This window comes from Pagrus pagrus (assembly GCF_965226575.1).
Source record: "Pagrus pagrus genome assembly, chromosome: 21".
Classification (NCBI taxonomy): domain Eukaryota; kingdom Metazoa; phylum Chordata; class Actinopteri; order Spariformes; family Sparidae; genus Pagrus; species Pagrus pagrus.
In genome coordinates, this window is record NC_140208.1 from 10,517,926 (window position 1) to 10,539,544 (window position 21,619).

Consider the following 21,619-nt stretch of genomic DNA (forward strand, 5'->3'; position numbering starts at 1 on the left):
TTTACCCTAGCAGGAAAATATGTCAACTCTCAGAATCACTTGATATACATTAAAAACATTTCCATGCCTATTACGCTATGATGTAGATGGTATACATCTTTGCTCTGAATGTTTTAAATGTAACAGTTTCATAATGTTCAAGCACTTTTTCGCACTTGAAAGTTGAAACCTAAAACCAGACAGATATGAGACAAAACTAGAATGAACCAAAGCACCAGCGCTGCATAACATTACAGGGCAAACACTGGAGTTGGTTGAGCCCTGCTGCAAAGGGAGTTATGTCTCATACTTTACGTTATTGTTGCACAAGGCTTGCTTATTGCACAAGAATCGAACTGTCTGTCAACGTATTCACATAATGTAACATACAAGTTCATCGTCTATGGTTAGCCACATCCTGCAAGAAAATAGATTCACCAATCTCAAGCTGCATTACTGGTCAAACGCAGATATCAGAGTCACAGTGTAATGATGTCATTTTTGGAAATAAAGTTATTTGTTGAACTGTCTCAATTTAAATTATTTGTGTTTGCTAACCACATTTTGGGGATTGTTGCAAGAAGTGTGTGTATCGTCTGGTATATCTACATTTTTCACTAATTTTGATATTGCAATTGGCTCCAAAAATCGAATATAGGTCAGGCTCTAGTAAACAAAGGCTTTTCTGAAGGGAACTTTCTAAATTGATGATCATACTCAACATTTCAGGATCAGCTCAACCCCCCTTGGAGCAGGGACGCATTCCTGCTCGCTGGGAATTCTTCACATTCCTCACATTCATCTTTAATTGAGGTCTGGCTCATTGCCTCAATCAGAAAACACTGAAGTCAGAGATGCTGATCAACAGTGAGGGGTCTCGCTTAGAGTGGACATATTTGACCCAGAATGCTACGATTAAAATACTAGGTCAGTTTACAGGGTCTGCACTTTTATCTCCAAACATCTGGAATAATAAGATTAGGCCCTTTCATTAATAATTTAATGGACTACACATTTGTCACAGTGAGTGCATCAGACCTCTTCAGACAGACCAAGAGCATCCTAAAAAGCTCATCTTCCTTTTCTTGGTCTGGCAATGGAAAGTAACCAGAAACAACCATATATCATTTGAAAGGAACAATCATTTGTCATCCAATATCCACCTTGATTAACTGTGTTTAACATCTGGCTCAAAAGATTTGGAACAGAATTCAGAATGGAGGAAGTCTGCGCAACATGTGGTTTTCTGGGCTACGCAGACAATGAGGTAAATAGCTTTTCTCTGACACAGCCCCGCCTTGAGAATGTCGACAGAAATACTATAGACAGCCTCATCCCTTTTCCTTCCAAGGATGATCCTTTCCTTGACAGTAATTTACTCACCAGTTAGATGTTTACTTTGTTTAACAGAACCACTTCAACTAAGAGTCTTACAATTCATAATAACAATATTGCAAATGCTACAAATCAAAATTATGACAACGTGCATGGCCAAAGTAATTACAACTACACAGTATTCAGTTTCTTCAGTAACAAAGAAGTCAACGATAAGAGCCGCGCAGTGTGTTTATTTTCATATTTGGCCTTTGCAGTGTATGACTCATGGGACTAGTGGGATTGAAACCAGAAGAAATTACATCTGATCCTTAACTTCAATGAAATCATAACAGTGTCCATGTTGTAATGTTGCTACAGCAACTGGAAATAATTACAGGCCTGTTCATTCATTCATGCCACTGTTGGAAACATCTGATCACAATTCAGAATGTCCAGAAGGGCTGGATTATCTCACCCCCAAGCTAGCTGAGAGTGCACAGGATAGTTTGTGCGTCAGGAAATGCTGACACACGCTCCATTAATGTTTTATTAAACAGTAACAATGTAATGTTTCCATATTTAAAGCTGCATTCATTACTTTTGTGGCCTCTTTGGGGTTTGGGACCAATAAAACAAAGCTGACAGACATCCATCTCTGACATATTATTGTCTTATTACGTTATATCTAATACATTCGGTCACATTCAGCAAACAATTAGCAACACTAGCATCTATTTTGAGTCATGAGTCCAACTGATGAATGAATTTAAGTCCAAATAATCATCTCCTCAGCTTTTAACTGCTGAGAAAAATGGCTGGTTCATTAGCTGCCAGATGTTTCACTTCATTTGGGCTGGAATGGTTTAATTAGAGTGTATACACAGTGTATACACAACTTTAGCAGAGCAGCAAAGTTAGCTATTATTTCTCTGTGGCTTCATCTTTGCAAGAAACACCTTTTCTTTTCATCATTAACATAAAAAATACCCAGTTGAGAGACTTTTTTCTCCTTTGTTTTAGTGAGCATACTTTAACTTTGCAAACGCATAGCAGAATGGATCTAAACAAAGAAGTGTTTGCTTAATTTTCCCATCATCTGAACTCCTTTGAAGGACAGACTAGTTTGTGCATCTTCAATGACCCTTAAGCAACCTTGTTAAATTTTACAAGCAGATCTCTTCACTATTCATATATACATGGGATTACAAAACCAGAAACATGATTGGGTAAGGAATTATTAAAAGTTAAAAGTTTTACTTAGAACTGTTATCAAATGTATTACTATAATAAGATTTGTCAGAGTGTTTTCTTTAAAGGTATAACATCAAACATAAACATTACACACCACCTTAACACCTCTCTGTAGTGAACCTCAGAGGAAGGAAGTCTTGTAGGTGTAACAATTATGCACACAATGGGGTCCAGACCTACAGTTTGAGAGTGGGCACTGAAGAAAAACAACCGCATTGAACGAAGTCAACTAGCTTGAAATGGTTAAGGACTATAAAACCTACTAAATAAACTGCGGGCCAATGGTGGGCAATCCATTTAAATGAAGAATTCCTTTGCTGACAGGAGACGCCAGAGCAAGTGTCCAAATTTATCGCCCAACAACTGTCAGGGGCTCTGTGTCTGACCAGGCTGACAGAGAAAACTCCACACAGGAACCAAGTCTGTCTTAGTTTAGTCTCTATCTCTTCCTCACTTTACAAGCCACAATATCTGACATCCCCCTCATAGATCCTTCTTTCCTTTCTAGGAAACCTCCATGTATTGGTGAGTGTAAGGCTAAAATTTGAGGAAACAAAACACTGTCATTTCCTCACTAATTTCCATGACCGTCACAATGTAGTTCTGAGGAACACCACTGCGGTGAGGTCCATTTCTCACTCTAAATATACTTGAAACCACAGCTGCATCTAGTCAAGAGGTGAACTTGTTTAATGTATTCACGAGACCGTCTAGGGAAGCAAAATGAAAAGCTCCGAAGACATTTTAATTGCTTGGTGTGGGAAGAATAAACATCAGGAGCTCAAACTAGATATGAGGATGTATGAGCGTTTGTCATAGTGAGTCAAGAGTGAGTCAAAATTACAGAGACTGTATCTATACCAGGAAGGTTATATTTTTAGTTCATTGCTGCTTGTTTGTTAGTTGGCAGGTTCTAATTTTGGTTGAATTTTGTGGTTCTTAGTTCTAGGCCATAGGTCAAAGAACAAGTGACTACGCTATGTTTATTTTGGATCCGGATTCTGTGTTTCCTAGAATCTCTGACCAATCAGATTCCTCGATGCTAGTGAGCATACCATGGATTTCTGGCTTAACAGAAGAGCTACGATTAGTCGATTAGTCAATCGGAGGAAAATTAAATACCGATGTCTATGTAATCAACCATCAAAGTCATTTTTCACGCACGAGTGTCCGACATTTGCTGATTCCAGTCTTTTCAATGTAAGGATTTGTTGCTTTTTGTCATTTATGACAGTAAATTGAGAGTTTTTGGGGGGTTTAGACTGTTGGTTGGACAAAACAAGCAATTTGAAGACATCACTTTGGGCTCTGGGAAATGGTAATGAGTACTTTTTTCACAATTTTTTGACAGTGTATAGACTAAATCAACATGAAAATATGATCGTGAAAATAATCAGCAGATGAATCGTTATTTGCAGCCCTTCTTTACAGACAGACCAACAATAAACCCCGCTGGCTACACTAGGTGCTATCACACCTATCAGCTAAACTGCAGCATGTGACCACAGTAAAGTGTTTTTGGAGAAGTAACATAGCTGATAATTCTAATCAGGTCAGAAAATCTGGTGAGTTACAGAAGGCAACATAGCACGGCGTCCATATTAACAATTTTGCACGCAACTGTGCAGCCTTGGTGGAGGTTCGATGGTGCTTCCTAGTCCTATCTGACTTTATTTCATCATGTTGGCAGAGCACTGACAGCTTACATTCCAGATTTATAACTCCACATCAGTGATCAATCATTTCACCAACCTCCCTTTCCACCTCCCCTGTGCAGTAGTGTAGTAGTATATTGATCTGTTTGAAAGTTTTGGTTTCAAATGACAAGCAGGGCAGTGAACTGCCCCACCTACTACATGGTTGAGTGAACTGAGGTTCCTGAAACACAGATTCATTCATATTCAAATCCACAGTCACGTTCAGTGACAAGAAGTGTAATTTCTTTTCTTTTTAAATGAACAGGGTTAAATAAAAAGGTAGTCACTGTAGCCTGCTCCAGTACCTGGCTCATTCATACCAGCAGCAGTGCCTACGTCAAGATATGGCAGTCAGCTACAGAGGAGGCAGGGCATATTTTCAAGGGGAAAAGGGCGTCACTGCCCTTTGCCCCGAGCCAAACAACTTCAAGAAACTTTGCTAACCTACATTAATATTCTCGTCTGTTGAACACACAAAACAGAGCTAGCTAAAGCCGTCAAAGTGTTGCGTTTCAACGTCCGTGTAAGTTAAATCCAGGGCGAGGACTGTGTGGGACAAAGAGCGACAGGTAGCCCACAGCACCCGCCGAGTTTAGGCAGACTTCACCAGGTACAGTTTTTACGTAGAGAGGAAAGTTACTCACCCGAACAAGGTTGCTAACTGCCGCCTGCACGGCAGCCACCGGCACCGTCAGATCCGGAATAGCTTTCCCGTCAACTTCACCTTCTTCGTGCATTATCACCAGATGGGATATCTGCTGAGCCACCGGCTCCAGGATACTTTCTATCGTTTTCGTGTGGAAAACCGGCATGGTGACAACTTTAGAGCACTATCCAAGAGAAAAAGAAGTAAATCTCCTACCACCTGAGGCAGTTTTCTCCCAAACTCCCGCTACAAAAGCCCTGAAACAATCCCGATAGCGCCCCTCTTCCAGGACAGTTTCACCCTCCGGTGTGAAGACTACAACTACCCCCGTGAAACCATCAACGTACAAAACTCCCTGCCGGAGTGAGAGCCTAAACGTCACACACGTTGTCCGCCCTCTGACCAATCAGCGAGCGAGAAGGCGAGTTCCGTGGCGTCTGATTGGACGAGCGGGGTGCCGCTCTGTCTGAGCCCCTCCCGCTTCAACACAGGCGAGTTTGCTAGAGATCCGAGTGCTCCCTAAATTACGTAATAGATTCTCATGCCCTAAAAAGGGAAATATGTGTCTACTGTTTGTGAGGAGTAGATTCCTGCCGCTGTACATTCACCAGCCAGACAAGCTTCTGGCACCTCCAGCACAGACAGATATGAGATCAGAGTGCAGACGTCCCTGAACACTAATGCTAGAACAGGACATTCCTAATAAATTTCACACAGATCCTTCCATAAAATAGGATAATGACATTTCCTTCCAGGGCTATTTTTATCATCTACCCATTGCAGGATAATCTGTTGGCTTCCACATAAATATGATTAGGATAAAATGGAATTAAAAAAAAAAAAAAATGAGGAGGAGGTCCAAGGAGGATGTTTCAAAATAAAAGACTGAATTCCTTTCTCACTTATTATAGATGACACCAACCATCCACCCACCCTTGTTTACAAACTCAGGAGGACAGAGTACTTGTCAAAAGTGTCCTCGGGCATCTTCGCACATTTTTTCAATTCCATCGCCGTCCTAACCTCACACAGTGAAACGACAATATCTGAGGATTGAAAAACCAACTGCCAAGCAAATCAGCTAAGGAATTCCCACAGAATCCCAAGAGGGCCCGCAAGGCAGCGGCCCGTTTCCTAAAAAGGAAGAGTCCAAAAAGAAAGAATCAAGGAAGTCACTCTGTTTGAACTCTTGTGTAAACATACAAGGGGCTGATATGCTTTCCTTTTGTATATAATGCGGTTACTATACCAAATGCCAATGAAAGCTAACCTCATTGGGGAGATCAGGATTCCTACGTTGTCTTGATTTTGCTGTTTGGCTATGAGTTATCCATCACAGACACCTCATTTTGTTAACCTAACTATTTCATAACATTAAGTAAACATAGCTACTACAGAGCACAGGATGTAGATGTAGTTTTTGCATCTGCCCTGCTTATACCCCTATTACTAAACAAAACACAAAACAATAGATGCTAGCACCAAGTATATTTCACCCTGCATCTCCCAGAAGTCAAATAAATGCACTGTCCACCCTGAGTCCATCCTGAATATAGACATCAAAGATGGCCTGCCGTTTCCTCAGCACTCCAGTTACTGACAAGGCCGTCCCGTGTGTCCATCCTGGAATGTGAGCATGGCTGCTCAAGATGTGTGGTCTGCACCTTCCCCACACACTGTAGGGCTGATAATACATGTTCCTGCTGCTGCAAGAAGGTGGGAAAATACACTCGCATACTAATGCAAACAGATTATGTTCTCAACAGCATAAATCTCTGCTTTTTTTGTGTGCACAAAACACGCTGAGATAGACAATTGCGTTTCTTGGATGCTTTATCAAAACACATCACAACCAAAAGAGTTGTAACTGTTCGTCTGTATGACAATTAGTTGACAAAACTTTTTAAGGTTCTTCATTAGAGCCCATTTATGAGTGCTTGCTGCTTTTCTCTTTTCCTTTCTTTTTGAATCTATATAAGAGTGAGCAGTAGGTGCCATCCTCTGGTTGAAAGAAGTAAATGCAATCAGTGAAACAGGAACAAGTCACTATTATGCTGTATGTTAGGAAAACATATTGTACTCATTCATTTTATTTCTGAAAATTAATTTCTGTCTGCAGGACGTTGTGAGAGATATCAGCTAAAAGATAAAATCAGCACAGATTCACAGGGGCACAAATAGCCGTTGCACTGATTTCTCTAACTTGAAATGTTCGTGCGAGAGTTGCGCTCCTGGCCAAACTCCAATCAGTGATGTTGCAGCAGGTGCATTTCCTTTTTAGAGTGGGTGGAGGACACATACTGCAACCCCAGGGGACCCTGAGGAGGTTGAGAGAGCACAGACAGATGTCAGTTTGATGTCACGTAATTTTTCTTTTGTTGTTCATACCATGAATTTGTGTAGGAAAAGCTCCTCTTCGAGCTGCTATCTGCGGTGTAGGAGCAGTCTCATCAGCAGAAATCAGTCAGACCTGCCCCGTCTGTTGACAATATGATCAGCCCTGTCAATGATGTGGAAAAGTTTGGAAGTGTGGTCTTTCATTTTCTGCGTGGCATTTCTTCATCAGAAGTCATGCAGTGTAGATATGTCTCCATGCATCTCCCATTGACTTCAACACAGCTGCCACCACAGTCTGGCCCCAAAGCAAGATTCAGCAACATGTTGACCCTTATTTTTCAAACTCTAGCACCACCGTGAGGTTGACATCTGTGGTTTTGAATGAAACATTCATATCCCCTCATACACTGCAATACACTCAGTGATCCCTTTACTTTGCACCTGGCACAATCTTGAGGTCAAAATTTCTATTTGCACAATACTTTGGCTCATGACCAAATACCTGCCAAAACTGATATTCCCAACAGGCTCAGCTGTACTTAGCGTGCAGTGCTAATTTGCAAATATTAGCATGCTAACACTCTTAACTAAGAAGGTAAACATTACCTACTTAGCTCTTGTTCACACAGTCAGTGTGAACTGTTCACACACAGCTCAAAGCACCACCGTGCCGAGTGCAGCCTCTCAGCGTCACTAGCATGGCTCTGCAGATTTCTTTACTGTGAGAATATCTTTGGTCTTGTTAATAGGATCACATCTTTTTTTATGATTTGTTGTCATCATCATTGAATTTTGTTCTACAGTCACAGATTTCACACCTGCATCCAGTTACATTCTTAAAGGCTTCTGCTGTCTTGTCTTTTTATTGAAAGTGTGCTTGGCTCGCTGTATTGCTTTGCATCTATTCAAATTGTAAAGACTGAAAGCAAGGGAATGAATGTGCTGTGTGGGTAGATGACCTATTTTGTAATATGTTAAAAGGCCACATGGGGGCAATAAAAGTCTCTAAATACAGCAAAGCCTTGGCACAGCACTTTGTAGAGAACAGACATACATACAATTTCAGAAATTAATACAATCTTTGTAAGTTTTGAACTTTACAGATGTTAAAGTACATGAGCATGTGTCTTATTTGGTCACTGTTTTGACCTATGTTGGGCTATAGGCAGGTGCTTCCACTGTAAGACCTGGTGTCATTACTTCACCATCACTCTTATGTTTTTGTTTGGTTTGGTGTTTTATATGTGATATACCTGGACAAAATTGTACATATTATATGTAGAATATTTGTGATGGTAAAGATGTTTTCATCCTCTCTGATTCAGTGTATATTGTCATCTGCTAGAGATACTCAGCAAGAAAGCACCGCTCGAGGTGTCTGACTCAGTACCATTGTCGTGTCCTGTGACAGCAGCAACATCAGAAATGGAGAGGACTCACAAAACTACTCTCTGCTAATACTACTCTCATGAAAATCTAACATCACTGGATGATTCGGACATTTTTCAGTCATACTGTAGCCACGTGCACGGGACTGGCTTCAATGTGACTTGCTTTTTGTTTTGTGGTTACATGTGTTCGTTAATTTGTGGGAGAGAAGTTGTCATTTTATTGTGTACTGGTGACAGATGAACACATTTTGAGTCCATAGGGATCCTTTTGAAAATGTGTGTGGTAAATATTTACATGGATGAATTTAGGACTGCAGGACACCCTTGGGCATCTGTGTCTTATAGACTTGACCCATTTTCTTGTGTATATACTGTAGCACTCAACATGAGAAATGTTTCCCTCAGTGTCGGGGATTATATAGACTTTATGTACTTTGTCAGCTTATCTTGATTTGATGAGCTATTGTGTCCATGTGATTGTGGACACACACCTCCAGCACAGCTGTGGGTTGTCATGTAATTGTGGACTGTACTAAACAATGTGTTACTTTGTGAGTGTTTTGTATGAAGCATCATATTCTGTGCTTCATTGAGGCTACACCATGCCTTTATCGGAACAAGATCTAGATGTCTTGGGCATCGTTTAATACACATTTTCTTGTGTTTCAGGGTTACATGTTTAGTATCTGTGGAAATGTGGCACTTTAAAGAAATATTCTGTGGGTTTGAACAACACCTTTGTGCACAACAGCCATTTGTAAAGAGGTTTGAGTTTAAATAAGTAATATAACAAAAGAAATTTAGTGTAATTTTTAGGAAAGCAGTTAAATTGTTAACAAATTATGTTCATAAGTGTTCAGTGTATGACTATTTAGTCTATTTTATATATCTATATGACCCGTCTCTCATGGAATTATTAAGACGCATTAATATACTGTTTATCAGATCAGTTGAATTTTAAAAACTCTTGACTGAACAGACTGCTGGCAATGGCTGCTGAATCAAGCAGAGTAATCTCTGCCAACACACTGAGTTTGGTGAAAGTGAGTTTACTCTGCCAACTCATGTGGAACGGATTTATTTAGTTAATACTGGCTATGTACTGTTTGGATGCTGTGTGAGTGTTTGGGCTTCGACATCTTCATTTCCCCACAAACAAAGTAAAAAACTAAACATATTATGTACATTGGATACAGAAGCAATCCACCTGGCTAATGCAGATGTGCTTAATAACTGGAATCACAAAAAATCATGGCTTGGACCTGAGCACCTCTTCTTTTTTAATGTTATGACTTAGCAATTAATAAACCGTTCATGACTTCCAGTCCTCGCACGATGTCAGTGAGTGCAGCTGATAAACAGCTGAACAGGTGCTCTGCGGTTTAGGTGTAATTATGATTAATATTACAGCAAGCTGAACCATAATCCATTGATTTTGAGCTATATTTGTTTAATGCTCAAGCGAAAATTAAAGTGTGTGCAGCAAATGTTTGTGTCTACCTGTCTCGTGCGTGACAAATGGGTGTTGAATTTGTAACGAAGCCAATATTTCAGAGAAAACACCAAACAAGTGATTAGACTGTGTCAAATACGACGCTAATGTTTGCATCCAAATAGCCAAAACAATGTGAGATAATAGTTTTCGAGGGAGCCAACAGGACAGAAAACTGCCCTAATAAAGGCATCAATCGAACATGTGCTCAACTAATACATACTCAAAGAGCTTAGAAGGGTCATAATGCACATAGCATAACTTAAAATAAAAAAATAATGAAACTATAAAATGTCAGTGTTCATATGAACAAAGGTAGATGACAGCAGCATAAGAAAAGAATTGATCAACCAGCAGACGCTACATTATGGCCAAAAACAGGTAAACTTGAGATCTTTTAAAATAGCTAGCAGCTTTAGCAAACCACATGACATGCTAACTACAGAGCACACAAACCGAGCACATTCACGTAAGCATAAGCAATAAATAGCCTGCTTAGCTAAACTGGTGAAGGGAAGCACTGGTCGCTGGGATATCAGTGGAAAAGTCTCTGGAGAGGAAAATATTTCCTCCAGAAATGCTTCCTGAAATGACATGTTAGCTTGGCTCGCTAATAGAACGCTACAATGGCAGCTGTGGTAGCCTAGCAACGAGTATGGTAGAGTTAGCAACAGCAGCTAGCACAGCAGTTAGCTGTGCTAACGAAGAGTTTAAAAAACCTGTCGTATCGTTTAAACAGGAAAATTATCGCAATAGATATTGGAAACTTTTTATAAATTAGCCTACCGTTATAGGCTAAGTGTTAGTTAATAGGTGATAAGGCCCTCATAAGTCCTTGTCGGACGCTTACTAAAATAAATAAGTAGAAAGACCATGTAAGTGTTGAAAATAGCATCATAAACATGTTTATTGTCAGTTTGTAAAGCATTTATTAGCCTTATGAGCTTCTTATAACTGTTTATAGTAGCATTACAAACACATTTATTGAGTTTAATTAACTATTATGTCGTCATAAGACTTGAGCAGTTAGCTATGCTTTTTGCAGCTACCAGATCTAAAGTGAAAACGATGCCTTTTTAAGGTTAATAAATCCTTTATTATGCATTCATTCACCGTTAGCTATGCTTTGGACAGCTCCCCAATCTGGACTGAGCACTGATGTGGTCAAGATTGATAAAAGGTGAAGGAAAATTAACACATAAACTTGACTGAGACATTTAGAAGAGAGTGCAAAGGTAAGTTTTCCTTGACTTATATCTTGCCTGCATGTACTAATCACCTTTACGAACTGTGTTTTATTCGACCATCTGCCATTGTTGCTAAGTTTTTGCAGATTCTAATAGGAGCTTTTCACAGCTGGCATTGTGACATGTTATGGCAGGAAAAGCATATATTTATATATACATATTTATAGCAGCTGCAATCTGTTGAGGTGTGCCAGTTCAAGGGACCTCCTGTGAAGTCAGGCTTACCGTTATGGCTTACTGTGACATTTTAAATCTTGGATCATGTTATTATGTTGACTTTTGGGTAATTTCACCATTCAATTTGAAAGTAAAATCCTTGTGCACATATGTGAGGTATTTTCAGACAATTTTAGAGACACTGTGGGGATATAAATTCCTCATCATAACATATATTTTAAATTAGAAATAAGAAACACTTTTTTTGACAACACGCACTTGTGCACACTGAAGGCAAACAATTATTTCATCACCGTTACATGTAATGAGTTTTTTTTAAAATCAATTTCCATTGCAACGTTGTTTTAAAGCTTTTAATTACATTGAAAAACAAAATGTTTAAATGCCAATTTCATTGCCAGACCACTTGTTTCACTTAATGTCCGATCTAGCGATGACGCCACAACCCCAGCTTTCTAAAATCCTTTCATATCCTGTAGGAATTAGAATACCAATGTTGTGATATAACCAAATTGTTGTTACAAATTTTGAACTGCCCCTTTAAAAGTTTGCCGATTTTGTGAAGGTTGCAGCTCGACTGACCACAGATGTCTTGAATCACTCCAGTGCCAGATCACCTACTACGCACACAAACACGTAAGTATATTTTTTGTTATCTGCTATCTGATTCTAACTTTGATGAAGCGTCTCTTACTACTTACAAACTACGATAATATATCATGCTAAATCTATATCTACACCTGACTGCTGAATATTAGATGCCTCAAATGTCTTCTTCTTGTACCAAAAATAAATTTTATTGCACAAAAACTGCTAAATATTATTGAAAAATGTGCCGTATACGGTCACTTCCTCGCTTTTCACATCTGCCAGCAGGAAAGTGCCCTCCTCAGCCCTGACTCAGATGACTACTGAGTGCATGTTGCTCACTCTCTCCTCCCCTCGCTTCTTTTCCTTTTTTCTCTCTCTCAAGCTGTCTTACTCTCTCCCTCCTCCTCTTCTCCTACTCTCTGCTCACTCTCTCAATCTCTCTCTCCTTTTGATCACTTCGGGTCCCTTGCTCCACTCCCTCTCCCTTACTCCTACACTGCTCTGTCACTCACTCACGCACTCATACCAGCTCTCCCTGGGCACCATCTCCACCATCGGAGATCCTCAGTGTGCCTGCGTTTTGCCAGGTGGACGCACTCCCCGCAGTCACCATTTCCACCCCGGAGAGTTCCACGGTGGCTGCGCAGCCCCTTCCCCGGCTGAGCATCGGGCGGAAGACCCTGGTGGCAGCTGCTGTGGGGGTCATGCTGGTCCTTGTGCTGGTGGTCCTCATCCCTGTGCTGGTGAGCTCCGTTGGCACAGGCGGTGCAGATGACAGCGCGGGCCACTTCGAGATGCTGGGCACCTGCCGAATGGTTTGTGACCCCTTCCCCAGCACGGGCACGACGGGCACAGGTGTGCAGACTGGAACAGATACATCGACCCCAGGCCTTCAGGTGGACAACGACGCAGATCTGAGTGATCACAGCATTGGCCCACCACTGCCTACTTACAGCGCTCACGGCCCACAAGGTAAACCAGGACGTCCGGGCAAGCCTGGACCCCCAGGACCACCTGGAGAGCCGGGTCCACCAGGACCCAAGGGACCACCGGGAGATGGTGTTGACATTGTACGGACTGGGATTCTAGGAGCAGTTAGCACAACCACCTACAACACCACACCTCGAGTGGCATTTTACGCAGGACTACGAAACCCTCAAGAAGGTTACGATATTCTACGATTCGATGACGTGGTGACTAACATTGGTGGCAACTTTGAGGGCGCGACGGGCAAGTTCACCTGTAAGATTCCTGGCACCTACTTTTTCATCTACAACGTGCTGATGAGGGGAGGAGATGGCACCAGCATGTGGGCTGACCTGATCAAGAATGGTCTGGTGGGTAACACTTTAAACGTATCAAGACACTTCCACATGTTTAATGATTTACTGTCAAGTTTAACAAAAATACTAGAGAATTATCGGTTTACTGACATAATGAGTTCCTTAAATTATGCACTGGGATGAACCCACATCAAAATGCTCAGAGAATAGTGTAGCCAGTGTGCTGGCAGCCTAAATTGAGTAGTCATGCATTCATGTGGAGAGTGATTTTAGGTCTGTCTTGGTCTGGTCTTATAGACCGGTATAATGACAATGCACAGTGGCACGCTGCCAGATTGTGTATCTGTGCATATTACACATCCAATGATGTACACGTTGAAGTGAGTGGAAGGAGTGCAGCGCTATCTCAACTCTGCACACATCAAAACACAGCCCGGGGTAGTGGCTAGTTCAAAGCTGGTGCCCTTTGAAATACAACAAACTTCATGGAGCCGTGATGTGCGAGTATGCGTTATCAGACTGCCTGTCAGGCCCAGGCGTTTCACTATCAAATCATGATATTTGCTGTGTTCATGGATAATTTTGTAATGTCTTTAAAGCCCCAGGTGATGACACTGATCAAACACCATGCAAATCTGAGCCTTGACATTTCCCTGCAAATATCTCAACCAGGCTGCAACAGGCTTCACAGAGAGTGGACACAATGACACATGCACCTGTACATTATAATGCAATCCAGTGCAATTCCATATCTATAAAGCTAAGCAAGATCAGTTTTTGTGGAGGCTTTCATAGAACTGAAGGTTCAACTCTGAGGAGTTTTACGAGGTTGCACTGCAAGATACACCACTTGATGTGAACTTTTAAATAATTTCAAAACACACCACACTAAACATGTTTCATTTCCATATTGACCAATATTGTTCTGTAAGGATTTTGTATAATGACACAAAATGCACTGCAATCAAAGAGACCACACCGTTTTCACCTGTCTCCATGAAAATAGATGTTAAGTTTTAAAAAATATAGTATTTATTGCATGACTATCATACTGATAGTATTAGATTGTACACTCTGTGTCTTCGTGATACCCACCACCCCATGTGTAATGTCCCTGGAAGCTTGAATCTTTTTAAATGACGGCTACAAGCAGGGACAGACATTTTAAGGGTCAGTGGCTAAATTAAAAAAGGGCACCCACACCCATCCACACTCCTCATCCTGCATGTTGGTACATTACATTATATCAAATAGGAGGTCCAAACACACACACAGACATAAAAAAAGTTAATTGAATGGGCAGTAAATATGAAGGTAATATCACTGAATCAGACAATACAAAAGAAAAAGAGATAAATATACTTACACTATCTACTGAGAGACAGTGTCTAGCTAGATATTTTAATCATGGTGATTCACCTGTTGGCGGACTAGTTCTTTGTCCAGACTTCTTCAAGCTGCCTCCCCCAGCTCTTAACCTCTCTGCCTCTGTCTGCTCTCTTTCGAGGGCAACAATGCTGTGAGCAGCACTCGTATATGAAGTTTCATATACTGAGCTACATTCGCCCAAGTCGAAAATGCATTTATTACAGTCGCACACTGTTTATGAGCGCCGAGATATCTAATGAAACATGATGAAACCATTAATAAATTGCTTCCTTAGCGTGGGCTTGAAATCCTCTGAAGAAATTAAAGCTTCGCTGAAAATGTTGCCAAATCCTAACACACTTTAACAAGGTTCATGCCCATAGTTATATAATTTAACACAAACACAAATACAGTGTCTGTATGGTTAATGAGGACCAATACAAACTAAACAGTCAGGTGAACTTGCCTTTTTTTGTTGTTGTTTTTTTTTTTTTTACAAATGAAGAACAAAAGAAAGGTCTACGGGGGAAAAGGGTGCATTTCAACTAAAAGAGAACAAAGTGGTGTCACTTGAGTCGCTCTCACTTTTTTTTTCATATTTACAACACTTAACATGATACCAGACAATAAATGGTGGACACAGGGATGAAAGCGAGTTGCCCTCATGTGTATCATCGTGCTGTCGTGTGGCTCAACCTCTCCTTAACAGACCCCGTAGCCTCTTGACATACATTTCTGTACTCCATTGGCACTAATTAGACCCCTGTGTTCCTATTTTGGTTCTAACTTTCTTCAGAACCGTTCGCCACAATCTGAATGAAGCAGGGATTACCCGTTTACGGTGAAGATGCAGCGTAACAGCAAACCTGGCAACCCAGATCATTACACACGAGCAAAAGCTTAGAGGGGATATGTCCCTCAGTGGTTAGCTTACTTTTAACACCCCCCCAGTAATAAGTAATTACCCCATGTTGACATGATGACACTTATATTAGGGAAAACATGGCATTTTCTGTGCTCCACCCAGAAAAAGGTGGATGCACTGCAAGAGTGGAACACGAGGAAAAAAAAAAAAACGGATTGTATATGTGCTTCCATCCTTCCTCAGAGGCAGACTGACTCAAGCCTGACCCTTTCGGTTGAGTCATGAGAGAAAAATAAGATATTCACCACAGGGGACACACTTTACACCGACTCTCAGATCCACTCCACACTTCGTGCAAATGTTCTTTTCTGTAAATAAGGTCTTTTTGGTCAAATAAGTCATTTAATGCTTGTGTGCGTCAAGTTAAGCATTTGTTTCAATCTCATCATTGACTTAAGTTGTGTAATTTTAATACCATTAACAATGGCTTATAATCATTATATTTTTTTTATTTATTTGAATTTTATTTAACAGGGACGATGCAATTTATCATATCTCCAATACAGAGCATGAAACTGAGTTTAAAACTAATGCTAATTTTAAACTCTTGTCTGTAGTTGGGCTTTTACATTACATTACATTACACATGTATTAATGCTGGAACACATTATGCTGGTAATGTGTTCCAGCGTTGACAGTTCAATTAGCATTTTTGAATGATAAGTGAATACATTTGGTTAATATCTGCTAGTCAATCAGAAGCAGGTTCATTACGTAGGTGTTCACATACAATGAATTTGCCTTGGCATATTTGTGCATAACAACAAGAAATGTCAAGTCAAGTCAAAGTTTATTTCAGCCCAATATCACAAAACATGCCTCAAAGGGCTGTGCATGTAGTAACAACAACAAATAAGCGTACACTAGCAAAATAATTGCACACAAAACATACAAAAACATAGAAATAGGCATTAAAAACAGAATAATTGTAACCTATTGTATTTACAATAAAACAGTAAAAGAAACATTTGCAAAATATAAAAAACAAACAGAAGTCAGAACAGCACATTTAAAAGAATACATAGATATATTGTATACAGATGAAAGTGTAGATATGCAACATATACATAGTCAAGAAGCTTCATTATGCAACACAAGATTGTATAATAAAAAAATTCTGTTCTAACTTTCAAACATTATGATGAAGTCACAAAAAGAAAGTATTCATGGTGAAGTGTTGAGGATGAGTTAAGGAGTCTCACAGCTTGAGGAAAGAAGCTGATCCGTAATCTGGTGGTCTGACAGCGGATACTTCTGTATCTCTTGCCAGACGGCAGCAGGGTGAACAGGTGTGATCCTTTGGCAGACACCTCACCTCACTGATATCACGCTGATGCTCGGTAGATGTGTACCAGTGATGCTCTGGGCGGTTTTAATCACCCGCTGCAGAGCCTTCCTGTCCTGGGTCGTCCACGAATCATGCCAAACATCACAGGAAGATGAAAAAAAATGGACCTGGGAAAAGTTAACAGTTTTAGGAATATTTGCAGAATATGTGCAGTTATAAGTAACATCAATATTTGCCTCAGCACTCTAGCATTTACATCTCTTCACATCCTCTCTGCTTCTGTGTGTGTGTGTGCGTGTCATATTCCAGGTCAGGGCCAGCGCCATTGCCCAAGACCAGGACCAGAGTTATGACTACGCCAGCAACAGTGTCATCCTTCATTTGGATGCAGGCGATGAGGTTTTCATAAAACTGGACGGAGGCAAGGCTCACGGGGGCAACAGCAACAAATACAGCACCTTCTCAGGGTTCATCCTCTATGCCGACTGAAGACTGGACAGGGACGTGGGCGCAGAGGTGAAGGGTCGCGGCCAGAGGACATTCACTTCCTGACTTTCACTTGCCTCTCGCAGTGAGGTTAGCGTTGCCCACAGCCACTGATCCGCAGTCAGATTGTTTTAACAGATGTGTAAAGTCAGCGTCTACACAGCGATTAAGGCTGTGGATCTGTGGCTGTTGGTAACTGTCTACCTCCTCATCCATACGTTCCATTGTATACAGGGTGCCTATGCTGCTATTCTGACGGACGCGGGCGACATAGCAGTGACAGTCACTGCCATGTGTCATGCTGAGGTGCATTAACAGTCCTGACAGTGAGGAAGCATCGCCATCATTTTCGAGCTGTCATTTCAAATACAAGTCTGGGGGATCCAACAGTTGTGGCGACTGCGGTGTTTGTAAATGTGCTGTTTAGATTTATGTTCTCTCATGCTGTTTGTATGATAACATGTTGTGCTTCGACGACTGAGGAGATAATTATATTCCGTCCCATGACGCGCTAATTTGTCAAATGTTGGACGCCATGATGAGATTATGCTTGTGTTGAATGCCAGTGTCACAAAGTGTTTTGTGTCTCGGTGTGATGAATTGGAAAATCATGTCATAACAGTCCATTATATTTGGCATATTGTTGGTGTATAAACTGTACATTTGATATTGAATCTTGATGTCTGAACACAAAGTTGTGTACATAAACCACATTGTGTGTCTAAGAATATAGCTGTTAGATAGATAGTTGTGATGGTTATTGTGCCGATTTGTAAAGATTCATTTATTTAATTCACGCATGCAACACCTGTTGAAATGTTCTGTATGTGTCCATGAATGCTAAAGAGAAATACAATGATTTTAAATGAAGTTTAAAATAGCTCGATGTGGGCTTTTCTTTTTTTCTTTCAATGTCCATGACTTTTGATTAAAACTGTTTTTTTTTTGCATTATGTGGTTAATGTCACTCGATCAGCTGTTCTTATCTCTCATTTTCCAGTGAAACCAGCGTTTAGACGTGCAAATGTTACTCACAAGAGAGCCACGCCAGATCAGAGAGAGGCAATCAATGCAGGGGCGATCATTTGGCGGGAAGGGAGAGGAAATCACAGCTGTGTTAAATGCCAAATGAAGCGGGAGATGATTGTGTTTCACAATCAAAGCGCAGAGACATTTTTTCCCCCCTCTCTAATGGGTGTGGAGACGCTGAGATACAGCGGGAGAAAGTCAGGGGACGGGTGTTAGAACATATCATGACAAAGCTTAGATCAGTGTTGGAAAGTAATCCGGGCAAATTAGGCTCCGCTGTGACAGCGACACCAGTGTCAGAGACAAGAAAAATAGCTTCCAGGGCTGAACTGTAAAAACCAATATATTTTTTTATGTTTTCTTAAGAGCTCACTTTGATATTGTGAAATTCTTTGGACATAATTCGCCTTTGACACGGGCGACTCAGGGGCCCAAAACTGTCTTGTGTATAGTTTGAAAGACAGAGTTAAGAGTTCACGAACAAAAGTTTTGACAGTTTGAAGAAATGGCAGTATCAAAATACACATTTACTCATTCACTGAAGCTAATAAAACTGAATGTCAGCCCAATGTGACTTCTCAAAATGCCAGCGCTTGCGCTCATTAAATCCAGCATTTTGTGGTGAGCTGTAAATTGCTGTAATGCAGTTGATTAAAATGAAGGAGAAAAAAAGACCAGATTTTGCCACGCTGTGCAAGTGTTAGAACATCCTGTTGTCTGTTTAACTGCTCGATGTGGAAAAGGCCAGGAAGCCCTCTGGTCCAAACTTAAGCTTGTCTTAAGACAGCAGAATTCCTCCAGACACAATTAAGACTGAGGGTCCGTGCCTAAGCAGAGGTCACCCGAGCCACGGGGCAGCTGAGCACTAGCACGGCCTGTTTTCTCCTTGCAGGGTGTATGAGCACATCGTCAAATTAGAGACTTCATGTCACAATGTCAAAGACAAACGCCCCTGGGTCGGCGAGAAACAGCTTTCACTGCTGAAACAACTGGAACTGAACATTGCCCGGGAGTCTGCAACATCTGTACTTTTCCTGAAGTCCTCGGGGACAAAAACACAAATTCATTCTTACATAAAAACGCTGGAGGATTCAGCCAGAAGTTCGACAGCGTTCCAAAATGTATGAGTGAAGAGAGTGAAATTGAAGTGCACCTGAATTCATTTGTAGGCAGCCTTCTTTTCCAGAACATAGCATATTTAATCAGCCATGACGTTGGCAAATAAATATTGCATCTCATTGCACAGATTCAAAAGATTCCACTGTTTAGCCATCCATCCAATCTTTCTTGAGCCATTTATCGAGGTCAGAGTCGCACCGGCAACAGGAGTAACCCAAAATGATCTGCAGAGAAATAGACAATACACAATAGGCACAGACCGTCTTTGCCTCATCCTGCAAAACTGGGTGATCCTCGCTCAAGCTATTGTGCTTGTGTTAAAGTGACACAAACCTCTCCTCAGGGGTGTATGGTTTTGATGGTGACTTTAGCTGCACAACATACCCAACAGGACACTCTGGGGCCGGTGTTTTAATTCGCAATGAAACCACATCTGGACTGTACGCGACGCTTGAACCTTTGACTCACATTTCATCTCATGCTCTCCCTGACTTTAAGCGAGTCCGGGGTTTGGAGATAAGTATTCCTGTGAGAAGCGCTGTAAGCTGCTTTTTTGTTGACGTAAGCTGCGTCTCTTGGACACGGCTGTGGGGATATTTTGAGATTTTCTACTGTACCTCTTTTCATCATGTCTAAGTAGAGGGATTTTGAAAGATTATGCCTCTACTGCGGACTTGTTTTAATTTAGGTAATCTCCGGCGTATGCACACGTAACTGAAGGAAATTTTGATTCATTCACTCACACCCACCCACTCCCTATCAGTAAACTGAGATGGCTTCAGCTTGACATTTGCAGGGGCCAATTGGTGAGGCGTGAGGCTTATCAGGCAACTGCAGAGTGCGCGTGCATGTTTGTGGGTCCGCCCGTGTGTGTGTTTGGGTCAGTGTACGGGTCAGCGTGCGCGTGTGTCCCCGCATGTGTCTTTAGTCCAAACAAGACCGGAGAATACAAGGCTTGGAGAGCGTACCTCCTCTGAAATGTCTGAAGTGACGTTAATGAGCCCTTGGTGTTGTTATCTTCGGCGTCCCACACTTAACTCACCAGGGGAGATCCAAATTAGAGATAGATGCTGTAATCGTCGGGCTAAATTGTGCTTCGTGCTCATGCACATTTCCTCCCCATAAATTGTACAGCCACCTTCCTGCACTTGCATGCACACATGGTTTAACTTGTGAGAGCCTGCACTTAAAACGTTTCACATTTATTTTAACCTTACACGGTGCAAACAGCAAGCACAAACCGAGTCAAACACAAAACATAAGAGCAGCCGTGCTAGCATCTCTGTGAGGCTGCAGTCTAAGTGAGGCTTTGATAACACGCTCACACCTATAATGTTAACGTGCTGATGTTTAGCAGGTATGATGTTGTGCATGTTGGTTTATCTGATATCGCCGTGTTGGCATTATTATTGTAGCGTCAGGACCATCGTTGCAACTGACCAAAAAGCAACAAAGTCGACTATAGGGAGCAGGTTGAAGTGGATGAATGTGCCAAGTGCAGGACTTTAACCCAGGAGACTGGCTTTGGATAACTTATTGTTATATTGTTGACAGTTCTCTGTGACAGTTTGGTTAGAGTTATGCAATCCATCTTCTTGGTAAGATTAAAATAGACCCTTTTACAATGTTACCCAGTGTCATAAAAAGTTCCCAAGTCGAATTTGAATCAAGGTAAAGATATTATGTTAAAATCTGACTTTGGTAAAAGTAAAAGTCACCCATACAAATATTACTGGCGAAAAAGTCTACTATATCTAAGTTTATCTAATATTACATGTACTTTGGTATCAAAAGGTAATTTTCTGGCAAAAAAGTACTTAAGCATCAAAAGCACAGGCCTCATAACTAAAGTTACCAAATACATGTAGTGGAGTACTGTGAAGAATAAGTACCTCAAACTCAGTAAGGATAACTTCTTCCACACGTATTCTTTTCCGGTCCGATATTTGTCAAGATATTTCACTCAAGCCCAAATGTCATCCTGCTTGTGGCGCTA

At 41.1% G+C, this 21,619-nt stretch overlaps 2 protein-coding genes across 4 annotated transcripts in view; one reads left to right on the top strand and one right to left on the bottom strand.

Moving 5' to 3' along the window:
* The window catches only part of LOC311250548 (vinculin), a 28,184-nt gene extending 22,968 nt beyond the window's left edge, over window positions 1-5,216 (bottom strand). For both annotated transcript variants that reach the window (XM_084342319.1, XM_084342318.1), the window contains exon 1: window positions 4,889-5,216. In XM_084342319.1, coding sequence (XP_084198445.1) covers window positions 4,889-5,056 — 168 coding nt within the window. In that variant the 5' untranslated portion in view covers window positions 5,057-5,216. The remainder of the gene's footprint in view (window positions 1-4,888) is intronic.
* Window positions 5,217-10,476: 5,260 nt separating this feature from the next.
* Window positions 10,477-18,361, top strand: LOC311250923 (C1q-related factor-like). 2 transcript variants are annotated; one of them, XM_084343077.1, is made up of 4 exons: window positions 10,477-10,491; window positions 12,100-12,170; window positions 12,694-13,462; window positions 17,299-18,361. In XM_084343077.1, exons 3-4 carry the CDS (start codon window positions 12,830-12,832, stop codon window positions 17,476-17,478), a joined length of 813 nt encoding a protein of 270 aa, XP_084199203.1. In that variant the 5' UTR covers window positions 10,477-10,491; window positions 12,100-12,170; window positions 12,694-12,829; the 3' UTR covers window positions 17,479-18,361. The 2 variants fall into 2 exon arrangements, with proteins under 2 accessions (XP_084199203.1, XP_084199202.1); XM_084343076.1 differs by lacking the exon at window positions 10,477-10,491 and having other exon boundaries at window positions 12,655-13,462.
* Window positions 18,362-21,619: the final 3,258 nt, after the last annotated feature.